The sequence below is a fragment of the Oncorhynchus nerka genome, linkage group LG28 (assembly GCF_034236695.1).
Source record: "Oncorhynchus nerka isolate Pitt River linkage group LG28, Oner_Uvic_2.0, whole genome shotgun sequence".
NCBI classification, from domain to species: domain Eukaryota; kingdom Metazoa; phylum Chordata; class Actinopteri; order Salmoniformes; family Salmonidae; genus Oncorhynchus; species Oncorhynchus nerka.
In genome coordinates this window covers 25,521,635-25,544,649 of record NC_088423.1, presented here as the reverse complement: position 1 = coordinate 25,544,649, position 23,015 = coordinate 25,521,635, and the positions used below count along the sequence as shown (strand labels likewise).

General features: G+C 41.0%; 1 protein-coding gene across 1 annotated transcript in view; it reads right to left on the bottom strand.

Moving 5' to 3' along the window:
- The window catches only part of prim2 (DNA primase subunit 2), a 101,807-nt gene that overhangs the window by 70,256 nt on the left and 8,536 nt on the right, over positions 1-23,015 (bottom strand). The window contains exons 6-7 of the mRNA XM_029640259.2: positions 21,846-21,941; positions 21,570-21,707 (exon numbers count right to left, since the gene is read on the bottom strand). Of these exons, the coding sequence (XP_029496119.1) occupies positions 21,570-21,707; positions 21,846-21,941 (234 nt within the window). The remainder of the gene's footprint in view (positions 1-21,569; positions 21,708-21,845; positions 21,942-23,015) is intronic.

Here is a 23,015-nt window from a genome sequence, read left to right as displayed (position 1 = left end):
GGTGGTGGCAGCATCATGCTGTGGGGATGTTTTTCAGCAGCAGGGACTGGGAGACTAGTCAAGATTGAGGCAAAGATGAACGGAGCAAAGTACAGAGAGATCCTTGATGAAAACCTGCTCCAGAGCGCTCAGGACATCAGACCGGGGTGAAGGTTCACCTTCCAACAGGACGACGAACCTAAGCACACAGCCAAGACAACGCAGGAGTGGCTTCGGGACAAGTCTCTGAATGTCCTTGAGTGGCCCAGCCAGAGCCCGGACTTGAACCCGATCGAACATCTCTGGAGAGACCTGAAAATAACTGTGCTGGAACCCTCCCCATCAAACCTGACAGAGCTTGAGAGGATCTTCAGAGAAGAATGGGAGAAACTCCCCAAATAGAGGTGTGCCAAGCTTGTAGCGTCATACCCAAGAAGACTCGAGGCGGTAATCACTGCCAAAGGTTCTTCAACAAAGTACTGAGTAAAGGGTCTGAACTTATGTAAATGTGATTTTTGTTTTATTTATTATAAATGAGCACAAATGTATATAAAAAAAGCTTTTGCTTTTCATTATGGGGTATTGTGTGTAGATTGAGGGGAAAAACAACTTAAATCAATTTTGGAACAAGGCTGTAACCTAACATAATGTGGAAAATGTCTAAGTCTGAATACTATTTGGAATGGAAAAGACTGAAAGGCTACACCTCCAAATAGATGGAGAACTAACAGAACTAACAGTAATAATAATACAATAGCTTAATTTGTATAGTTTTTTTTTAAAGTAACAAAGTGCTTCACATCAGAAAAAAATACTAAAGGAAGGAAAATGAAAAAAGATAGCTAATTAAAATCCAACATTTAAATCATGATAATAAGTGTCTTCTGCAGGGAATTTAAAAAAGAGGCACTGAATGTGCAAATCAGTACAACATAAGCTACCTTGTGTATGAAAAGGCACAAAGCTAGACAATCTGTGAGAACAAAATGAGTTGCATTTAATAACCCAGTGGAACTACAGTGCCTTCAGAAAGTATTCATACCCCTTGACTTATTCCATATTGTTGTTAGAGCCTGAATAAAACATTATCACCCATCTACACACAATACCCCACAATATCGAAGTGAAAACATATTTTTAGAAATGCATTGACAAAATAAAATAAATGTAATTTACATACAGTTGAAGTCGAAAGTTTACATACACCTTAGCCAATTACATTTAAACTCAGTTTTTCACAATTCCTGACATTTAACCCTAGCAAAGATTCCCTGTCTTATGTCAGATAAGGTAAAGTAGTGATCCTAAGAATGTGAAATGTCAGAGTAATACTAGAGAGAATCATTTATTTCAGCTTTTATTTCTTTCATCACATTCCCAGTGGGTCAGAAGTTTACATGCACTCAATTAGTATTTGGTAGCATTGCCTTTAAATGGTTTAACTTGGGTCAAATGTTTTGAGTAGCCTTCCACAAGCTTCCCACAATAAGTTGGGTGAATTTTGGCCCCTTCCTCCTGACAGAGCTGGTGTAACTGAGTCAGGTTTGTATGCCTCCTTGGTCGCACACGCTTTTTCAGTTCAGCCCACAAATTCTCTATCGGATTGAGGTCAGGACTTTGTGTTGGCCCCTCCAATACCTTGACTTTGTTGTCCTTAAGCCATTTTGCCACCCACAACTTTGGAAGTATGCTTGTGGTCATTGTCCATTTGGAAGAGCCATTTGCGACCAAGCTTTAACTTCCTGACTGATGTCTTGAGATGTAGCTTCAACATATCCACATAATTTTCCTCCCTCATGAAGCCATCTATTTTGTGAAGTGCACCAGTCCCTCCTGCAGCAAATCACTCCCACAACATGATGCTGCCACCCCTGTGGTTCACGGTTGGGATGGTGTTTTTCGGCTTGCAAGCGCCCCCCTTTTTCCTCCAAACATAACAATGGTCATTATGGCCAAACAGTTCCATTTTTGTTTCATCAGACCAGAGGACATTTCTCCAAAAAGTACGACCTTTGTCCCCATGTGCAGTTGCAAACCGTAGCGGTTTTGGAGCAGTGGCTTCTTCATGGCTGAGCAGCCTTTCAGGTTATGTCGATATTGGACTCGTTTTACTGTAGATATAGATACCTTTGTACCGGTTTCCTCCAGCATCTTCACAAGGTCCTTTGCTGTTGTTCTGGAATTGATTTGCACTTTTCGGACCAAAATACATTCATCTCTAGGAGACAGAACTCTTTCCTGAGTGGTATGACAGCTGCGTGGCCCCATGGTGTTTATACTTGTGTACTGTCTGTTTGTACAGATGAACGTGGTACCTTCAGGCATTTGGAAATTGCTCCCAAGGATGAAGCAGACTTGTGGAGGTCTAAAACTTTCTGAGGTCTTGGCTGATTTGTTTTGATTTTCCCATGATGTCAATCAAAGAGGCACTGAGTTTGAAGGTAGGCCTTGAAATACAGGTATACCTCCAATTGACTCAAATGTGGTAAATTAGCATCAGAAGCTTCTAAAGCCATGACATTTTCTGAAATTTTCCAAGCTTTTTAAAGGCAAGGTCAACTTAGTGTATGTAAACTTCTGATCCACTGGAATTGTGATACAGTGAATTATAAGTGAAATAATCTGTCTGTAAACAATTGTTGGAAAAAGGACTTGTGTCATGCACAAAGTAGACGTCCTAACCAACTTGCAAAAACTAGTTTGTTAACAAGAAATTTGCGGAGTGGTTGAAAATCAAGTTTTAAATGACGCCAACCTAAGTGTATGTAAACTTCCGACTTAAACTTTAAATACTCACACCCGAGAAAATACATTGTCAGAGCACCTTTGGCAGCAATTACAGCTGTGAGTCTTTCTGGGTAAGTCTCCAAGAGCTTTGAACACCTGGATTGTGCAACATTTGCCCCAAATTCTTCAAGATCTGTCAAATTGGTTATTGATCATTGCTAGACAACCATTTTCAGGTCTTTTCATAGATTTTCAAGTAGATTTAAATAAAAACTGTAACTCGGCTATTCAGAAACATCCCCAGTCCTTAACGATTACAAGCATACCCATAGCATGATGCAGCCACCACTATGCTTGCAAATATAGCACGAGCGGTACTCAGTAATGGGTTGTATTGGATTTGCCCCAAACATAACACTTCAAATCCTATTTTAATTGGTCACATGGTTAGCAGATGTTATTGCGGGTGTAGCGAAATGCTTGTGCTTCTAGTTCCGACAGTACAGCAATATCTAACAATTCCACAACAACTACCTAATACACACAAAATCTAAGTAAAGGGATGGAATAATAATATATACATATAAATATATGGATGAGCGATGACCGAGCAAAATAGGAAAGATGCAATAGATGGTATAACATACAGTATATTCACATGATGAGTAATGCAAGATATGTAAACATTATTAAAGTGACTAGTGATCCATTTATTAAAGTGGCCAATGATTTCAAGTCTGTATGTAGGCAGCAGCCTCTATGTTAGTGATGGCTGTTTAACAGTATGATGGCCTTGAGATAGAAGCTGTTTTTCAGTCTCTCGGTCCCAGCTTTGATGCACCTTTACCGACCTCGCCTTCTGGATGGTAGCGGGGTGAACAGGCAGTGGCTCGAGTGGTTGTTGTCCTTGATCTTTTTGGCCTTGTGACATTGGGTGCTGTAGGTGTCCTGGAGGGCAGGCGGTTTGCCCCCGGTGTTGCATTGTGCAGACCTCACTACCCTCTGGAGAGCCTTGCGGTTGTGGGCGGTGCAGTTGCCGTACCAGGACGTGATACAGCCCGACAGGATGCTCTCAATTGTGCATCTGTAAAGGTTTGTGAGGGTTTTAGGTGACAAGTCAATAATAATTATTCAGCCTCCTGAGGCTATTGCGCCTTCACCACACTGTCTGTGTGGGTGGACCATTTCAGTTTGTCAAGGATGTGTACGCAGGGGAACTCGAAGCTTTCCACCACGGTCCCATCGATGTGGATAAGAGGGTGCTCCCTCTGCCGTTTCCTGAAGTCCACGATCACCTACTTTGTTTTGTTGACGTTGAGTGAGAGGTTTTTTTCCTTACACCACACTCCGAGTGCCCTCACCTCCTCATTGTAGGCTGTCTCGTCATAGTTGGTAATCAAGTCCACTACTGTATTGTAGTCTGCTTGATGATGATGAACGAATTGGAGGCGTGCATGGCCACGCAGTCATGAGTGAACAGGGAGTACAGGAGGGGGCTGAGCACGCACCCTTGTGGCCCCAGTGTTGAGGATCAGCGAAGTGGAGAGGTTGTTTCCTATCTTCACCACCTGGGGGGCGCACGTCAGCAAGTCCAGGAAAGGGTTGAGTACTAGGGTCTCAAGCTTAATGAGCTTGGAGGGTACTATGGTGTTGAATGCTGAGCTGTAGTCAATGAACAGCATTCTTACATAGGTATTCCTCTTGTCCAGATGGGATAGGGCAGTGTGCAGGCGATGGCATCGTCTGTAGACCTATTGGGGCGGTATGCAAATTGGAGTGGGTCTAGGATGGCTGTTAACCTGTAGTGACTCCCAGCCTGTGAACGGGACCGTTATCATCATCTGACAATAATTAGCATAACACAACGGACATAAATCTTCCTAGAAAATCTTCCTATTCATGAAAATCACAAGTGAAATATATTGGAACACAGCTTAGCCTTTTGTTAATCACTCTGTCATCTCAGATTTTCAAAATATGCTTTACAGCCAAAGCTAGATAAGCATTTGTGTAAGTTTATCATAGCCTAGCATAGCATTATGCCCTGCTAGCAGCAGGCAACATTTTCACAAAAATAAGAAAAGCAATCAAATTAAATCATTTACCTTTGAAGAACTTCGGATGTTTTCACTCACGAGACTCCCAGTTAGATAGCAAATGTTCCTTTTTTCCAAAAATATTATTTTTGTAGGCGAAATAGCTTTGTTTGTTCTTCACGTTTGGCCGAGAAATCGACCGGAAAATGCGGTCACTACAACGCCAAACTTTTTTCCAAATTAGCGCCATAATAGCGACAGAAACATGGCAAACGTTGTTTAGAATCAATCGTCAAGGTGTTATTCACATATCTTTTTGATAATATATCCACCGGGACAATTGGTTTCTCATTAGAAGCGATTGGAATAATGGCTACCTCTGTACCTTACGCAAGATTTTCTGCGGGAGCCATCATGTGACCACTTGCTCAATGTAGTCCCTTACGGCTATTCTTCAACATAAATGAGTAAAAATACGTCACAATGCTGTAGACACCTTGGGGAATACGTAGAAAGCATAACCACATTCGTAGCCCATTCACAGCCATATAAGGAGTCATTGGCATGCAGCGCTTTCAAAATATGGGGCACTTCCTGATTGGACTTTTTATCTGGGTTTCGCCTGTAACATCAGTTCTGTTATACTCAGACAATATCTTTGCAGTTTTGGAAACGTTAGTGTTTTCTATCCAAAGCTGTCAATTATATGCATAGTCTAGCATCTTGTCGTGACAAAAAACCCGTTTAAAACGGGAACGTTTTTAACCAAAAATGAAATACCGCCCCCAGAGTTTCAAGAGGTCAAGGTGGAGGTGATATGATCCTTGACTAGTCTCTCAAAGCACTTCATGAGTGGTCATTTAGTTCAGTTACCTTTGCCTTCTTGGGTACAGGAACAATGGTGGCCATCTTGAAGCATGTGGGGACAGCAGACTAGGATAGGGAGAGTGAATATGTCTGTAAACACACCAGCCAGCTGGTCTGCGCATGCTCTGAGGACACGGCTAGGGATACTGTCTGGGCCGGCAGCCTTGCGAGAGCTAACACGTTTAAATGTCTTACTCATGTCAGCCACAGAGAAGGAGAGGGGGGGCCCGCAGTCCTTGGCAGCGGACCACGTCGGTGCCGCTGTATTATCATCAAAGCGGCAAAGGTGGTGTTTAGTTTGTCTGGAAGCAAGACGACGATGTACGCGATGTGGCTGGTTTTCTTTTTGTAATCTGTGATTGCCTGTAGACTCCACTTTGTCCCTATACCGACATTTTGCTTGTTTGCCTTGGAGGAAATAACTACTGTTTGTTTTTGGCTATATTCCCAGTCATCTTTCCATTGTTAAATGCAGTGATTCGCGCTTTAAGTTTTGCGCGAATGCCACCATCTAGCCACGGTTTCTAGTTAGGGTAGGTTTTAATAGTTCAACCTCATTGATTTTTGTGGTTGCATCTGTATTTGAAATTCACTGCTTGACTGAGAGACCTTACAGATTATTAATTGGATGTGTGGGGTACAGAGATGAGGTAGTAATAAAACAATTCTGGTGAAACACTATTATTGAACACAAGAGTCCATGCAACTTGTGAGACTTGCACCCCTGAACTGATTTCGGCTTGCCATAACAAAAAGGGGTCGAATACTTGACTTAACACATTTTAGCTTTTCCTTTTTAATTATTTATTCCATTATGGGGTATTGTTGAGGTATTGTGTGTAGGCCAGTGTAAAAAAAAAAAAAAAAAAGTAATCCGTTTTGAATTCAGGCTGTAACACAACATGGGGGGGGGGGGGGGGATCAAGGCGTGTGAATACTTTCTGAAGGCACTGTATAAATAGGGCGCTTGACATGTTGGCGCTTGACATCCTTGATAAAGCCCAAATCAACAGCTTGATGAGATGACATTACATTAAGTCCTTTTGAGAGGTGTTGGCTGAAGTGGGATATTTTGCCCTCTCGCGACAGTGCCTGGATTCATTTCTGATGCATTAACACTTCACTGTGCTCGAGTGGAGAGCAACATGATTTAGTCATGCTCTCGCCAACTAGCTGATGTGGAGGAGGAGGATTTCAGTCTGAGGTGCATCTGGCTCAAACTGAGGAATAAAACAATCATCTTTCCTAGTAGCACACAAAACCTCTCCATACTGTACAACAAAATGGTGGACACTAATGAGGTCAGGGTGATTTATGTGTACCCCCATTTGTCTCTTGATGCAGCTTGCATAGTGCAGAGAAAAAAAGGTATAGCAATGATACTGATCTGGGTAATCATGAGTCCACACGAACTGTGATTAGTCAAAACTAAAACGGTGGGACTATGAATAACACCTTTTATTGATGATCTCAATCCAGTATCAACCAACCACACCTACTGATGGTACTACTGGTACAGGCCTTGTGGAAGGTATCAATTAAATTCTTCATACCAGCTGTGCCAAAATAGTGCCTGGAGAGAATTCCATAACTTAAAATGGAAATACCACAGTCTCTTAGCAGAGAACGAACCAACTTTCAGCTTTAGTCATTTGGTCAACCATTTCATAGGCGATTTGTTCATCAAGGGCACAAGTTCAACAGGACAACATCTGAAGATCCTCAAAATTCCACCCTCTGATAAAATGTGTACAATAGAATGATCCGGAATCCAATGATGAAACAGTACTTTGACACAGTAATTAGCAGCAAACAGTGAGCAAGTAAGTGAATCAATTGAACCAAAAGTCTGACTTGCCAGGGAGCAGGAAAAACAAGCAAAACAAGACACAGGGTTTCTCCAACCATCCCTGAAAAAAGAAACAGGACTTGTTCGATTGGGTAAAGTTTTGGTTCCAAAGTTGTTGTGTTTCCAGTCGCAGAGAACAAGAGGGCTTCATTGAAATTCCTTACATTGCACCACAGAGCACAGGGTCAGAAGAAAGCACTTAAGCTTGCGCCCTTACCAAACGGCTGCACAAAACAAATAAATGCCAATGGGTTTGGAAAAAATGGTCCAGATCAGTGCTGTGCAGAACCTTCTGACATCCAAATATAAATAGTTTATGGCTTGAGTGACTCAAGAGAGAAAAATCACATTCAAAGTAAAGCTGAAGACCTTGTAAACAGTGTAGGGCCATGATGTGCACAAACAAAAACCTTGACACTGCAGTGTTTGCAGTTAAATTCCATCTAAGATTAAAGACATGCTCAAGCGATTTTTTTTACTTTTGCTGTTGAAAAACAATATCAAGTACAATGTAACCTCTCAGCTGCGCACAGGCGTGCCGCTCCCTGGGACTACCTCGCAGAAGAAATACCAGCCCACACAGAGAAGCATGAGATTGCACTTCACTCAACTTTCTGGCATTTTCCCCCTTAGTGTTAATTAACTATTAATTACAAAAATGTTGAAAAATGCTCTACATTTCTAGAATTTTCAACATAGAAATGCTGCCAGAAATTATTCACAGAAACTCGTTACAAATGACGGAGTCATCCATGATTCACCAAAATTATATTTTGAAAGCTGAAGCAAAATATTTTAAGCATATGTTTTCTTTTCAGTATACTCCATCGCCACTGAATTATGTTAGCTCTAAGGATTTCTTTCCTAATAAATAATCATGTAAAATTAACTAATGTACAGAAAGACCTGTGTGAAGGCCAACTTAGAGGAACTGAGGCAATTCAATATTTTCAGTCTGGAAAAACACCAGGGCTTGATGGTATACCAGTAGAGGTATATAAGATATTTTGTGATGTACTAAAATATCTATTATTAGCATGTTTTAATTACTCCTATAAAGATGGTAGACTTTCAGGTAGTCAACCAGGTCTGATTTCATTACTACTGAAACAGGACCCAGGTTGTAAGTATAAAGATGTAGTCCATTTAAAATAACTAGAGGCCTCTTACACTTCAATGTTGTAATGCAAAAATCCTGGCAAAATGCACAGCAAAAATAAATAATGTTACCAGATGCTATTCATCCTAATCAGACAGGTTTTGTACATGGACGATAGACAACAAATAGACAAATTATAGACAAATGGGAATGTCTGCTCAATTCAAACTTACAAACATTTGATTGCAGCATTACTACAAAAAATGGAAGGCAAGTGGAAGAGGGAAAAGGTTGGGAATGTGTTTGTCTGCCATATATTAAAATATACAAATTGGCTGAAAGGAATTGACTTGAATAGAAATATATACTAGTTTCATTTGAGGACAAAAATGTTAGATAGCTGCCCCATACAGGTTGCAAAATAAATGGTAAGATGTACTGATTCCATGGCAAACGGTGTATGAACCGATACAAAAACCACTTGATTCAACACTTCGAGTATTTCAAATTAAATTACTATATGAACTTGCTATCAACAGAAGGCTACATACAGTATCAGTCAAGTTTGGATACACCTAAAATCATTTTTACTTTTTATATTTTCTACATTGTAGAATAATAGTGAAGGCATCAAAACTAATGAAATAACAAAATATGGAATTAAGTATCCAATTTTTTACATTTTAATATACTTCAAAGTAGCCACCCTTTGCCTTGACAGCACACTTTTCATTTTCTCAACCAGCTTCATAAGGAATGCTTTTCCAACAGTCTTGAAGGAGTTCCCACACATGTAGAATACTTGGTTGCTTTTCCTTCACTCTGTGGTCCAACTCATCCCAAACCATCTCAATTGGTTGGAAGCCAGGTCATCTGATGCATCACTCTCCTTCTTGGTCAAATAAACCTTACACGGTCTGGAGGTGTTGGGTCATTGTCCTGTTGAAAAACAAATGATAGTCCCACTAAGCCCAAACCAGATGGGATGGCATATCGCTGCAGAATGCTGTGGTAGCCATGCTGGTTAAGTGTGCCATGAATTCTAAATAAAATCATTGACAGTGTCACCAGCAAAGCACCCCCACACCACCTCCTCCATGCATCTCGGTGGGAACCACACATGCGGAGATCTGTTCACCTACTCTGAGTCTCAACGACATGGCGATTGGTACCCATTATCTCAAATTTGGACACATCAGACCAAAGGACAGATTTCCACCGGTCTAATGTCCATTGCTCGCGTTTCTTGGTCCCAGCAAGTCTCTTCTTATTGGTGTCCTTTAATAGTGGTTTCTTTGCAGCAATTCAACCATGAAGGTCTAATTCACACAGTCTCCTCTGAAGTGAAATATTCCTTGACATTAAAATAGACACAAGAAGCTAATATTTTTTTTTTTTCAATTAAACGACCTATCGATACACTTGGCTACTCATTCATTGCAGAGCGAGTGGAAGTAGGGAGAAGCACATTTGATGTTTTGTAAAGTGTTGACAGTGCTGAACAAAAACAAACTTAATCAAAAACATCAGCTACAGTGGGGAGAACAAGTATTTGATAACCTGCTAAATCGACAGTGTTTCCTACTTACAAAGCACGTAGAGGTCTGTCATTTTATCATAGGTACACTTCAACTGTGAGAGACGGAATCTAAAACAAAAATCTAGAAAAATCACATTGTATGATTTTTAAGTGATTAATTTGCATTTTATTGCATGACATAAGTATTTTATACATCAGAAAAGCAGAACTTAATATTTGGTACAGAAACCTGTGTTTGCAATTACAGAGATCATACGTTTCCTGAAGTTCTTGACCAGGTTTGCACACACTGCAGCAGGAATTTTGGCCCACTCCTCCATACAGACCTTCTCCGGACTTTCAGCTCACTCCAAAGATTTTCTGTTGGGCTCAGGTCTGGAGACTGGCTAGGCGACTCCAGGACCTTGAGATGATTCTTACGGAGCCACTCCTTAGTTGCCATGGCTGTGTATTTCAGGTCGTTGTCATGCTGGAAGACCCAGCCACGACCCATCTTCAATGCTCTTACTGAGGGAAGGAGGTTGTTGGCCAAGATCTCGCGATACATGGCCCCATCCATCCTCCTCTCAATACGGTGCAGTCATCCTGTCCCCTTTGCAGAAAAGCATCCCCAAATAATGATGTTTTCACCTCCATGCTTCACGGTTGGGATGGTACTCATCCTTCATCTTCCTCCAAACACTGCGAGTGGAGTTTAGACCAAAAAGCTCTATTTTTGTCTCATCAGACCACATGACCTTCTCCCATTCCTCCTCTGGATCATCCAGATGGTCATTGGCAAACTTCAGACGGGCCTAGACATGCGCTGGCTTGAGCAGGGGGACCTTGCATGCGCTGCAGGATTTTAATCCATGACGGCGTAGTGTGTTACTAATGGTTTTCTTTGAGACTGTGGTCCCAGCTCTCTTCAGGTCATTGACCAGGTCCTGCCGTGTAGTTCTTGGCTGATCCCTCACCTTCCTCATGATCATTGATGCCCCACGAGGTGAGATCTTGCATGGAGACCGAGGGTGACTGACCGTCATCTTGAACTTCTTCCATTTTCTAATACTTGCCAATAGTTGTTGCCTTCTCACCAAGCTGCTTGTCTATTGTCCTGTAGCCCATCCCAGCCTTGTGCAGGTTTACAATTTTAGCCCTGATGTCCTTACACAGCTCTCTGGTCTTGGCCATTGTGGAGAGGTTGGAGTCTGTTTGATATAGTGTGTGGACAGGTGTCTTTTTTCCAGGTAACGAGTTCAAACAGGTGCAGTTGATACAGGTAATAAGTAGAGAACAGGAGGGCTTCTTAAAGAAAAACTAACAGGTCTGTGAGAGCTGGAATTCTTACTGGTTGGTAGGTGATCAAATACTTATGTCATGCAATAAAATGCAAATTAATTACTTTTAAAAAATCATACAATGTGATTTTCTGGATTTTTGTTTTAGATTCCGTCTCTCACAGTTGAAGTGTACCTATGATAAAATGACAGACCTCTACATGCTTTGTAAGTAGGACAACCTGCAAAATCGGCAGTGTATCAAATACTTGTTCTCCCCACTGTATATGCTGTATTCTTTGACAGTCTCTCTCTGGTCATGGGTTTTAAACATCATGAAATCTAACATAGGCTAGTATCAACCTTTGGTATGTGGTCGTGGAAGCTGTAGGCACAGTGATTTGAGCTTTCTGATTGTCCAGCGCAGTCAGCGCACTTGATTTAACCACAGCTCTTGTCCACAGGGCAGACAAACAAAATAGGCAAAGTATTCCCCTTTGAACTTGCACCTACCAACAACAGCGCAAGGCTTTATAATTTCTTCAGAAATGTCTGGTGATATTGAAAGGATAGGCGCCTGCGATGACGCAAAAATGCAGTCTGCCCCGCCTACCGGTACAATTTGTGTGCGCTGTGGTTGGTTGCAGTCTAATTTCTTTACACAGAGGGGGGAGAGAACATGCATCAATTTGCGCGTCCCATGTAATGTAAGCAGTGTCGACAAGTAGAAATCCACTTAGCCCAATGATTGTTTCCCGGACCATTTATTCATTTTCTTTCACATACAGTGGATTCAGAAAATCCCCTAGACTTTTTCCACATTTTGTAACATTACAGCCTTATTCTAAAATGTATTAAAATCGTTTTTCCCCCCTCATCAATTTACACATAACACCCCATAATGACAAACAACAACAGGTTTTAAGAATTGTTTGCAAATTTCTAAAAAAAATATATAGATATAAAAAAACTGATATCACATTTACGTAAGTATTCAGACCCTTTACTAAGTACTTTGTTGAAGCACCTTTGGCAGCAATTACAGCCTGGAGTCTTCTCGGGTATGGCGCTACAAGCTTGGCACACCTGTATTTGGGGAGTTTCTCCCATTCATCTTCTTTCAGGTCTCTCCAGAGATGTTCGATTGAGTTCAAGTCCAGCCTCTGGCTGGGTCACTCAAGGACATTCAGAGACATGTCCCGAAGCTACTCCTGCGTTGTCTTGACTGGGTGTTTAGGGTCGTTGTCCTGTTGGAAGGTGAACCTCCACCCCAGTCGGAGGTCCCGAGTGCCCTGGAGCAGGTTGTCATCAAGAACCTCTCTGTACTTTGCGCTGTTCATCTTTCCCTCTATCCTGACTAGTCTCCCAGTCCCTGCCGCTGAAAAACATCCCTACAGTATGCTGCCACCACCATGCGTTACCGTAGGGATGGTATTGGCCAGGTGATGAGCAGAGCCTGGTTTCCTCCAGACGTGACGCTTGTCATTCAGGCCAAAGAGTTCCATTTTCATTTCATCAGACCAGAGAATCTTGGTTCTCATGGTTTGAGAGATTTTTAGGTGCCTTTTGGCAAACACCAAGCAGACTGTCATGTGCCTTTTACCGAAGAGTGGCTTCCATCTGGCCACTCTATCATAAAGGCCTGATTGGTGGAGTGCTGGCTGTCAATCTGGAAGGTTCTCCCATCTCCACAAAGAAACTCTGGAGCTCTGTAAGAGAGTGACCATTGGGATCTTGGTCACCTCCCTGACCAAGGCCCTTCTCCCCTGATTGCTCAGTTTGGCCAGGCAGCAAGCTCTAGAAAGAGTCTTGGTGGTTCCAAACTTCTTCCATTTAAGAATGATGGAGGCCACTGTTCTTGGGGCTCTTCAATGCTGCGGAAATGTTTTGGTACCCTTCCCCAGACCTGTGCCTCGACACAATCCGTCTCGGAGTTCTGACAATTCCTTCGACCTCATGGCTTGGTTTTTGCTCTGACATGCACCGTCAACTGTGGGACCTAATCTAAACAGGTGTGTGCGCACGCCTTTCCATATTATTTCCAATCAATTGAATTTACCACATTCGGACTTCAATACATTTCTAAAAACATCAATGATGACTAATGTAAACAGGATGCACACATGAGCTCAATTGAGTCTCATAGCAAAAGGTAAATAAGGTATTTGTTTACTAATACATTTGCTAAAATGTCAAAAAACCTGTTTTCGCTTTGTCATTACGGGGTATTGTGTGTAGATTGATGAGGAAAAACATTTATTTAAAATAAGGCTGTAACTTAACAAAAATGTGGAAAAAGTCAAGGGGTCTGAATACTTTCCAAATGCACTGTATAAAAAGATGTTCCTTTAAAAAAAAATATATATATATATATTTTTTAAAGGAACATCTTTTTCTGAAAGCTCAAGGTGCCAGTTTTGACACTTGCATTTGGACCATGGCCGTTCCAGATATCTACATAGTACAGGTGACACCCCCCTTCCAATAGGATTTTCATCCAACAAACAGCCAAACACACACAAAAAAAAAGTGTCTGGTGCGATTTTTAAACTGCCTAATTGACTTCAACTTGACTCTGTGGAAACTATTTTGAGTCTCATAAAAGTATAATTTCCGGCTTTGATTTATGGCAGATCTCTGCCATATAAAGATTGACACATTTCATTTTCTTCCAGCAGCCGATATTCCAAATGCCATCGGAGGGCAAATGTGCAGACAGCACATGTTTTCAATTGGCAAGATGGATTAGAGCGATGTGTCATACAGCCATCACACAGGTCATTGATGCACTGTATGACTGGCAATGTCTGTATCTGTCCACACTAAAATAATCATTTAGACAACATATTTGATTGACAGAAGAGCAGGAATACTGGCCAGAAATTAAATTCATTCACTAGCTGTCAATGCATTTGGCAGGAATGCAAAGGACGCTTGTGTAGTATGGAGGTGGGTAAAAGCAAAAACTGGTTTGCCAAACAGAGCCTTTAAATATTGCATCACACAAAAAAATATATATATATATATTTTTTTTTTTAACTGAGGTTTACACTACAGTGTGGGGAAGAGAGTCATTTTAGCTGGAGAGAACTGGGCCTAAAGGGTTATGAACAGAGTGACTTCCCTCAGAAAATTCTAATTGAGCAAAACCTTAGCAACTACTTCATCTGATGATTGACTTTGGATGTAAACTTTAAGTACTGTTCCCAGACTTTAATTAAAAAGCTCAAAATCAGACTTTGGGTTGTCAATTTCAGTATATAAAGTACATTCTGTTCCCAAAGCTGTCAGATGTATTATTATTCCCCATATCATGCATGCATTTTAATATCCCTGGTTATAGCAGCAATTAAATCCTCCTCCACATTGTTTACTATAACCAAGTATCTCATTTGAATTTTAGAGGTCATTAGACTCAAGCAGACTGTAGCTGCAATTACCACAGATTACCGCCACCGAATCCACCATGTCATATACTTAGATAACTCGTATCTAAACATTTATCATAATGAGGTGGTACATGTCCAACTAGATAAACACTTCCTGCAGCTGCAATGTACAGTTAAATGTAAAACTGAATACAATTTATGGTAATAATTCACTACTCATTTAGGGCTACTTTTTAATTACAAAAAAAAAAAAACATTGAGCATTTGTTTGTATTCCATCACAGATGTATAATTTATGTAGACTACACTATTATCAAAACTCTTTACGTCGAGAAGATGTGATCAATTGATATGTTTAATAGAGGACTTTGTATAGATGAGTATAAGTTCATCTAAAAGCATTGCATTGACACAAAATGTGAAGATGGGAAAATTCACAAGAAATGAAAGGTTCCTCTCCACGATGAAACCTCAGCTTTACAGATTTGGCAGCTTTATCGTCACACACACATACGCAGCAGCATTAAGCTCCTTTGTTCTCCTCCACAACAGAAAAGAAGAAGCCAGTAATGGCCGTGTCATGTCTCTGCATGAATAATCTCCTACATCAAATGAGACCAGGACACTCCTTACAATATGCTTTTTATGGTCACTTCCATTGGAAATAGCCCATTGGGCTCCAATAACACCAGAGACATGTCGCGCTGCATATCTGAAGAGAAAGGAATGAGATGTAATGTTTTGTAAGAGTCAATGAGATCATTTCATTTAAGAGCTCTTATCCAGTGTACAAAGCGTTCACCTTAAGACATCCAGTGGAACAGCCACTTTACAATAGTGCATCTAAATCTTTGAAGAGAAATAGGTATTCCTGAAAGAGGTGGGGTTTCAGGTGTCTCCGGAAGGTGGTGATTGACTGAAGTTTGTTGGAAATGTAATGTTTTGGGCTGCACGGAAGTACTTCAGATGGCCAGCAGGCCAGAGGTACAAGTACTGGGGTTATACAGATTCCACCAATCTTGCCAAGACAATTGCAAGCACTGGTTTGTGATTTAGGACTGGTACTGCAGTGGCAACAGCATATTCCAACTATATCTATAGGGTAGTGTTGTCACGATACCAGAACTTTGACTGCGATACTAGGTTTAATATCACAATACACGATACCATCACAATACCACATTAAAAAAATGCATATTAGCCAAATTCAAAGAATAGCACTCGATCCAGACAGAAACTCAACTACTGCTCTCTGTTCAATCGTTGGGCATCATTTATTTGATTGGTAAATCTATTGATGAACTGGATATGTGGCCAAGGCCTATCCACAATACAGGGGAATGCATATTCAAAAAGGGTGTGTGCATGCATCGAGTTCGAGCTGGTTTTGGCTGATAGGGCCACATGACAAAAATCTACTTCCCTTCCATTTAGGATTTATTTTGGTGTACTAGGATTTATTTTGGTGTATTGATCAACAACATTTGCATAGAAGTAGCTAAATTTAAATCAGTAATGACGTCATTCATAAGGCGCGAGGGGGCGGTCCATTAGAGCAGTCAGTTCCTTGAGGCAATAGATCATATTTTGGATACATAAGCGAGACCAAATAATTTAATGAAAAGTTGTGACAATCACCTTTGAAGTCAGCATATTTTACACAAAGTAGTAGGGTATTGAATTGATGTTCGCTTTAGCCGGCAAGCAAAGATAGCCTACAAAGATGGAAGCTACCGGTATCTTCTTGCATTGTAACGTGTTCTAGCCTGTATGGACATTGTTTTGCGAAGTTGCAAACAGTAATCAACAGTTTCAACATTTCTACATGCCGCATTACATTATTCAAGTGTGTTAACTTCTGTGCAGCATGAGTTGGGAGCTAACATTATCCAGACTCCCAGTGCAGGCTAGCAATGAGTAAGTGGAGCAGTCAAGGTTGGCGCTATAATAAAAGGGTCAGCTGAGCTGATAGACAGGCTTGATCCGTGTGACATTCCCGAAAGTAACAAAAATTGAGTACCAAACTGTTCTTCATGTTCTAGTATCGAAACGTTTCAGTATAATGTGCAACACTATTATAGATCACATAAATGGGAAACATGAATCAAAGCCAAGCATAGGAAAATGGTCATAGCAAGATTTGCCTCTCGAACTTGGAATAGAACATTGGTCATGTAGCCTGGCCAATACCTGTAATAGCAATCTGCTAATGTTGGATACAAATAAAACCTATATCCAGATAAACTAAATGTGCACCATGTTTCACAAAGTGAAATAAAATGTCAGTGTGTGCAAACCCAGTGTATTTTTCCACTCGACTCCTCTAAAGTAGAACTGCCTCTAGTCAGCCCTCCAGTATGCCATATAGTACTGCCTGCACACATCAGACAGACAACTCCACTCTGGTACACCCACTCCATGCAACCATACACTACTACACACAGTAAGAGGGGGACGGATTTACTAAACCCCATTACCAGAGGTCATGGGTTAAGGATTGGAGAACCACTCAACTCTTATTTTTTGTCAATATTGAAGTTCGTTATCATGGGGTTGAGGAGAATATTCAGAAAAACAACCTTTCAACAGAATTCTCAAATTATCAGACGTAACTAGTTCTACTATTCTGGTTCTATGGATAACTAAAAGAAACTGTCGACGTGACATGACAGCTGCTTGGTAAAATGTGTGAGCAGCTTGATATTCTGGAATGAAGTTCTTTCATGTCTCATGCCCATACAAAGTAGCTTAAGCGGCTGTGGATTCCAAAATAAAAGCATGGTCTCAAACAAACCATCAGTTCTACATTATTCGTGGCACGAATAATGTAGAACTGATGGTTAGCTCTATATATACACACACGTGTGTGTGTGTGTGTGTGTGTGTGTGTCTGGTCCACAGCATTATTTCTGTTCTCCGAGATAGAAAGTGAAAACACTGAGTCTACAAGTCATTCAGAAGTTCATGAGGGAAAAGGGCATTTCACTACGGAGCTGTCACCTAGCAACACAGATAAGCTAATGTTTTTGGTGCGGAACATGTTGGAATGGATACAAATCTGTTGCGTCTCTGACAATGGAATGATAATAGTTGGGTGGAGATAAGTGCTATGCTGTCAGACATTTAGGCTACCATTTATTTTTATGTGACCCACAGGTACAATTAACAAATTCCTATAATCAGTTCGTATTTACCTGTGAGCTACAACTCAACAATATATTACATATATTTATTAAAAAGGTACATAAATACAAAGTATTGACCATATTAAAGTTAAAAAGTAAACATTTAATATGTGAACGAAAACATTTCCCTTTGCGGGTTCACTCCCCTCTTGCACTTGATTGATAAATTAAGGTCACTAATTAGTAAGGAACTCCCCTCACCTGGTTGTTTAGGTCTTAATTTAAAGGAAAAACCCACAGACACCCTCCGTGGAATGAGTTTGACACCCCTGGTGTAAGTAATCATATCATTTTCCCACTTAAAGGAATTTTTTTTTTTTAAATACTTCATATTCATCATCTCCACCCAACATCAACAAAAGAAAAAGGTGCATTTCTGTTTTGTGGGGGGAAGAGGGAAAGATAAGTGTTTCCAATGACATCAGTGTGCATCATGTGACTTCAACCAATTATGAGTAGGTATTGCCAACTAATTGGTTGATGATGTCATTGGAAACTCATCTTCCTCTATATTTTTCCCACAAAACATAGAAACGCTCCATTTTCACACATGTTTATGTTGGGGTGGCGGAGAGGACATATGACATTTTTTAATTTTTAATTTCCTTTTAATAAACCATCTCTCACAGAAGTCCCTGGGGCATATCCATATTACCTCAACAGCAACTTCCAAATGGCCAATTAGGGCCTACTACACCTGTAGCCCACATAAGCACAATAATATAAATGACATATTTCAAGAGGAATGAGGCTCCATCAGAGGACTAGGCTGTATTCTGTTATCAATCTTTGGGAGAAAAGCCTTGCCATCTAGCCTTAAACACAGTGCTTTTGCTTTCTAAAGGGCCAACCTCAGAGCATCTCTGATCTCAGCTTGGTTTTAACCTCAGCCTGGTCCGTGGAGGGTGAGGAAGGAGGTTTGCAGGAATGACCTACAACTCCTACACAAGTGTACGTTGTCATCCGTTCAAGAAACGATCATCTTTCCCGCCTACTCCTGTCAGCCGGAAAAAGCAATCTAGTCCCACTTCCTCCCAATCTCTCCCACAATCATCTTCTCATCAGACATCCCACTCACTGCTCACTGACATGCAAGCAGGTAATTACTCCATTGCAGGCAAATTACAACACGCTGCAGACATCTAGATTGCTTTGTATATGCATGTATGACTGACCAGATGGTCTGTCCAAAGGCCCTTGACCTTTTTAATGGAATTCTGTTTTGTCCAAAGACATGCTGTAAGACAGACTATATCAAACAAGCACAATAGCACTTAATGCTAAAATAATATTCATACTAAATGCAGTAATTGTGATTTAGCCAAAGCATGCTGACCATTGTCTTCAAAACATACCATGTTAAGATAGTTGAAGTCGGAAGTTTACATACACCTTTGCCAAATACATTTAAAACTGAGTTTCACAACTCCTGACATTTAATCCAAGTAAAAATTCACTGTCATATGTCAATTAGGATCACAAGTTTATTTTAAGAATGGGAAATGTCAGAATACTGGTAGAGGTTGATTTATTTCAGCTTTTATTTCATCACATTCCCAGTCGGTCAGAAGTTTACATATACTCTATTAGTATTTGGTAGCATCGACTTTAAATTGTTTAACTTGGGTCAAGCGTTGCGGATAGCCTACAACAAGCTTCCCACAATAAATTGGGTGAATTTTGGCCCATTCCTCCTGACAGAGCTGGTGTAACTGAGTCAGGTTGGTAGGACTCCTTGCTCACACACACTTTTTCCAGTTCTGCCCACACATTCTCTATGGGATTGAGGTCAGGGCTTTGTGATGGCCACTCCAATACCTTGACTTTGTGGTCCTTAAGCCATTTTGCCACAACTTTGGAAGTATGCTTGGGGTCATTGTCCATTTGGAAGACCCACTTTCTACCAAGCTTTAACTTCCAGACTGATGTCTTGAGATGTTGCTTCAATATATCCACATGATTTTCCACCCTCATGATGCCATCTATTTTGTGAAGTACACAAGTCCCTCCTGCAGCAAAACACCCCCACAACATGATGCTGCCACCCCTGTGCTTCATGGTTGGGATGGTGTTCTTCGGCTTGCAAGCCTCCCCCTTTTTCCTCCAAACATAACGATGGTCATTATGGCCAAACAGTTCTATTTTTGTTTTATCAGACCAGAGGACATTTCTCCAAAAAGTATGATCTTTGTCCCCATGTGCAGTTGCAAACCGGTCTGGCTTTTTTATGGCGGTTTTGGAGCAGTGGCTTCTTCCTTTCTAATCGGCCTTTCAGGTTGTCGATATAGGACTCGTTTTACTGTGGATATAGATACTTTTGTACCTGTTTCCTCCAGCATCTTCACAAGGTCCTTTGCTGTTGTTCTGGGATTGATTTGCACTTTTCGCACCAAAGTACTTCCATCTCTAGGAGACAGAACGTGTCTCCTTCCTGAGCAGTATGACGGCTGCATGGTCCCATGGTGTTTATACTTGCGTACTACTGTTTGTACAGATGAACGTGGTACCTTCAGGCATTTGGAAATTGCTCCCAAGGATGAACCAGACATGTGGAGGTCTACATTTTTTTTTCTGAGGTATTGGCTGATTTGTTTATTTTCCCATGATGTCAAGCAAAGAGGCACTGAGTTTGAAGGTAGGCCTTGAAATACATCCACAGGTACACCTCCAATTGACTCAAATGATGTCAATTAGCCTAGCAGAAGCTTCTAAAGCCATGACATAATTTTCTAGAATTTTCTAAGCTGTTTCAGGGCACAGTCAACTAAGGGTATGTAAACTTCTGACCCAATGGAATTGTGATACAGATTATTTCACATAATTCACTGTATGTAAACAATTGTTGGAAAAATGACTTGTGTCATGCACAAAGTAGATGTCCTAACCGACTTGCCAAAACTATAGTTTGTTAAAAGAAATTTGTGGAGTGTTTGAAAAACGGGTTTTAATGACTCCAACCTAAGTGTATGTAAATTCAACTGTCTGTATTTCATTCATAATGATGTACTATACTGCTGCTTACATTTACTGTACCAAATATTTTATTCAGACTGCCATCTTCTACTATTCAGAGAAAGGATTGACATTTCAAATGTGCTTCATAACACAGGGCTAGATATCCACTTAGACATTTCAGATCTATTTTCCCCTGTGAGCTCGTGTGATAATGGTATTTTTGAGCACTACAAACGCACCGTTTAATTTACTGCGTTATTCCTATCGATTTTGGCATCATTGGTGGAGCCCTCCTCCACCTGCTGAGAAAGATTAGCCTGCAGTAAATACAAGCCTTGCCAAATGTATCATTAACCATTGGAGGAAAATTCTATTTAAATGGTGCTCAATTTGCAATAAATGAATAAATGATTGATTAAGTGTTTTAAACATATCCCTCCCTCCATTCTCCAGGGATGTAAGACTTCAAATGATGGGCAGAGTAATCCCAAGAATAATATGGAGTTACTAGTAATACATCCATAAAGTCCTATATGAAAAGCTTGTCCGGCTGTGAATCTGTAAACAATAAATGACATTTAAACCCATGTCATAGTCTTCAAATTACATCAAAGTTAAATGCCATGTAGTAACTGGCACAGTTGCATTTAAAAATAAATGTTTATGCCAAATAATGGGCCTTACCGCAAGTGCTTTGGACAGTCTTGTACGGAAGTCGTTGAGAACGATGGTGACAATGTCCTGGTGAGGGATGTAGACATAGCCCCCATTCAGGTAGACCTTCCTGGTTCTCACCAGATCCAACGCATCTTGGAAGGGGACCTTGAAATAAAACAGAAAAGGGGGGTATATGTACATTCAACATAATATTCATTATCTTAACACAAGGGTGCACTTATGTTCTCGAATATAACCACGTGAGGATTTCACTTTGCACAAAATGGAAAATTGTTAACTCACTTTGTAAAAGTCTTGGCCTTCAACCGTGGATCCACTGAGAGCAAAGCTTGAGGTGACGAGTTTGTCCATCAGGTTTTTCTTCTCATCAGTACTAATCTAGAGATTAGGAAAAGGCTTTCAGTGACAGAAACAAGCATATTGACACTTGATAGTATAGCTATCTAGCAGTGTAGTGTTGTTGCATTCTCTTCTCCGGAGTGAGATGAAGACTGCTGTACACTGGCCCATCAATCATGTCCTCTTAGGCCTAAACAAACGAAAGACAATGTGTCCTCGGGCTGTTGATGACCTATCTGACTGCTATGGGTTTCAATCAATAGTGTAAGCAGCAAACACATGGTAAGGTGAGGGAATGAGAGCTGGGTTGTATTCTTTAGTTCATAATAATCCCTCCCTGTTTCAGTCTGTTTTGGTCTGGCATAAATGCCATTGTGGGATATCTTACACTGAAGACCCAGAATGCATCAGAGGCTTTATCACCACAACATATCAGGCTATAACAATAGCTACGTTTCATAATTGGCGACAGATTTACATGCAAATATTGTAAAATCTGCATAACAATCCGCACATTTTCCAACCACAGAGGTGTTTCCATCAAATGTACTTGTCGTGGATAAAAGGGTGTGCATGATGACGTATTGCACATAAAAATAACTTTTAGCCTCCCGGGTGGCGCAGTGGTTAAGGGCGCTGTACTGCAGCGCCAGCTGTGCCACCAGAGACTCTGGGTTCGCGCCCAGGCTCTGTCGTAACCGGCTGCGACCGGGAGGTCCGTGGGGCGACGCACAATTGGCCTAGCGTCGTCCGGGTTAGGGAGGGCTTGGCCGGTAGGGAAATCCTTGTCTCATCGCGCACCAGTGACTACTATGGCGGGCCGAGCGCAGTGCGCGCAAACCAAGGTTGCCAGGTGCACGGTGTTTCCTCCGACACATTGGTGCGGCTGGCTTCCGGGTTGGATGGCGCTGTGTTAAGAAGCAGTGCGGCTTGGTTGGGTTGTGTATCGGAGGACGCATGACTCTCAACCTTCGTCTCTCCCAAGCCCGTACGGGAGTTGTAGCGATGAGACAAGATAGTAGCTACTAAAAACAATTGGATACCACGAAATTGGGGAGAAAAAGGAGTCAAATTAAAATATATATTTTTTTCAAATAAAAAATTACTTTTGTG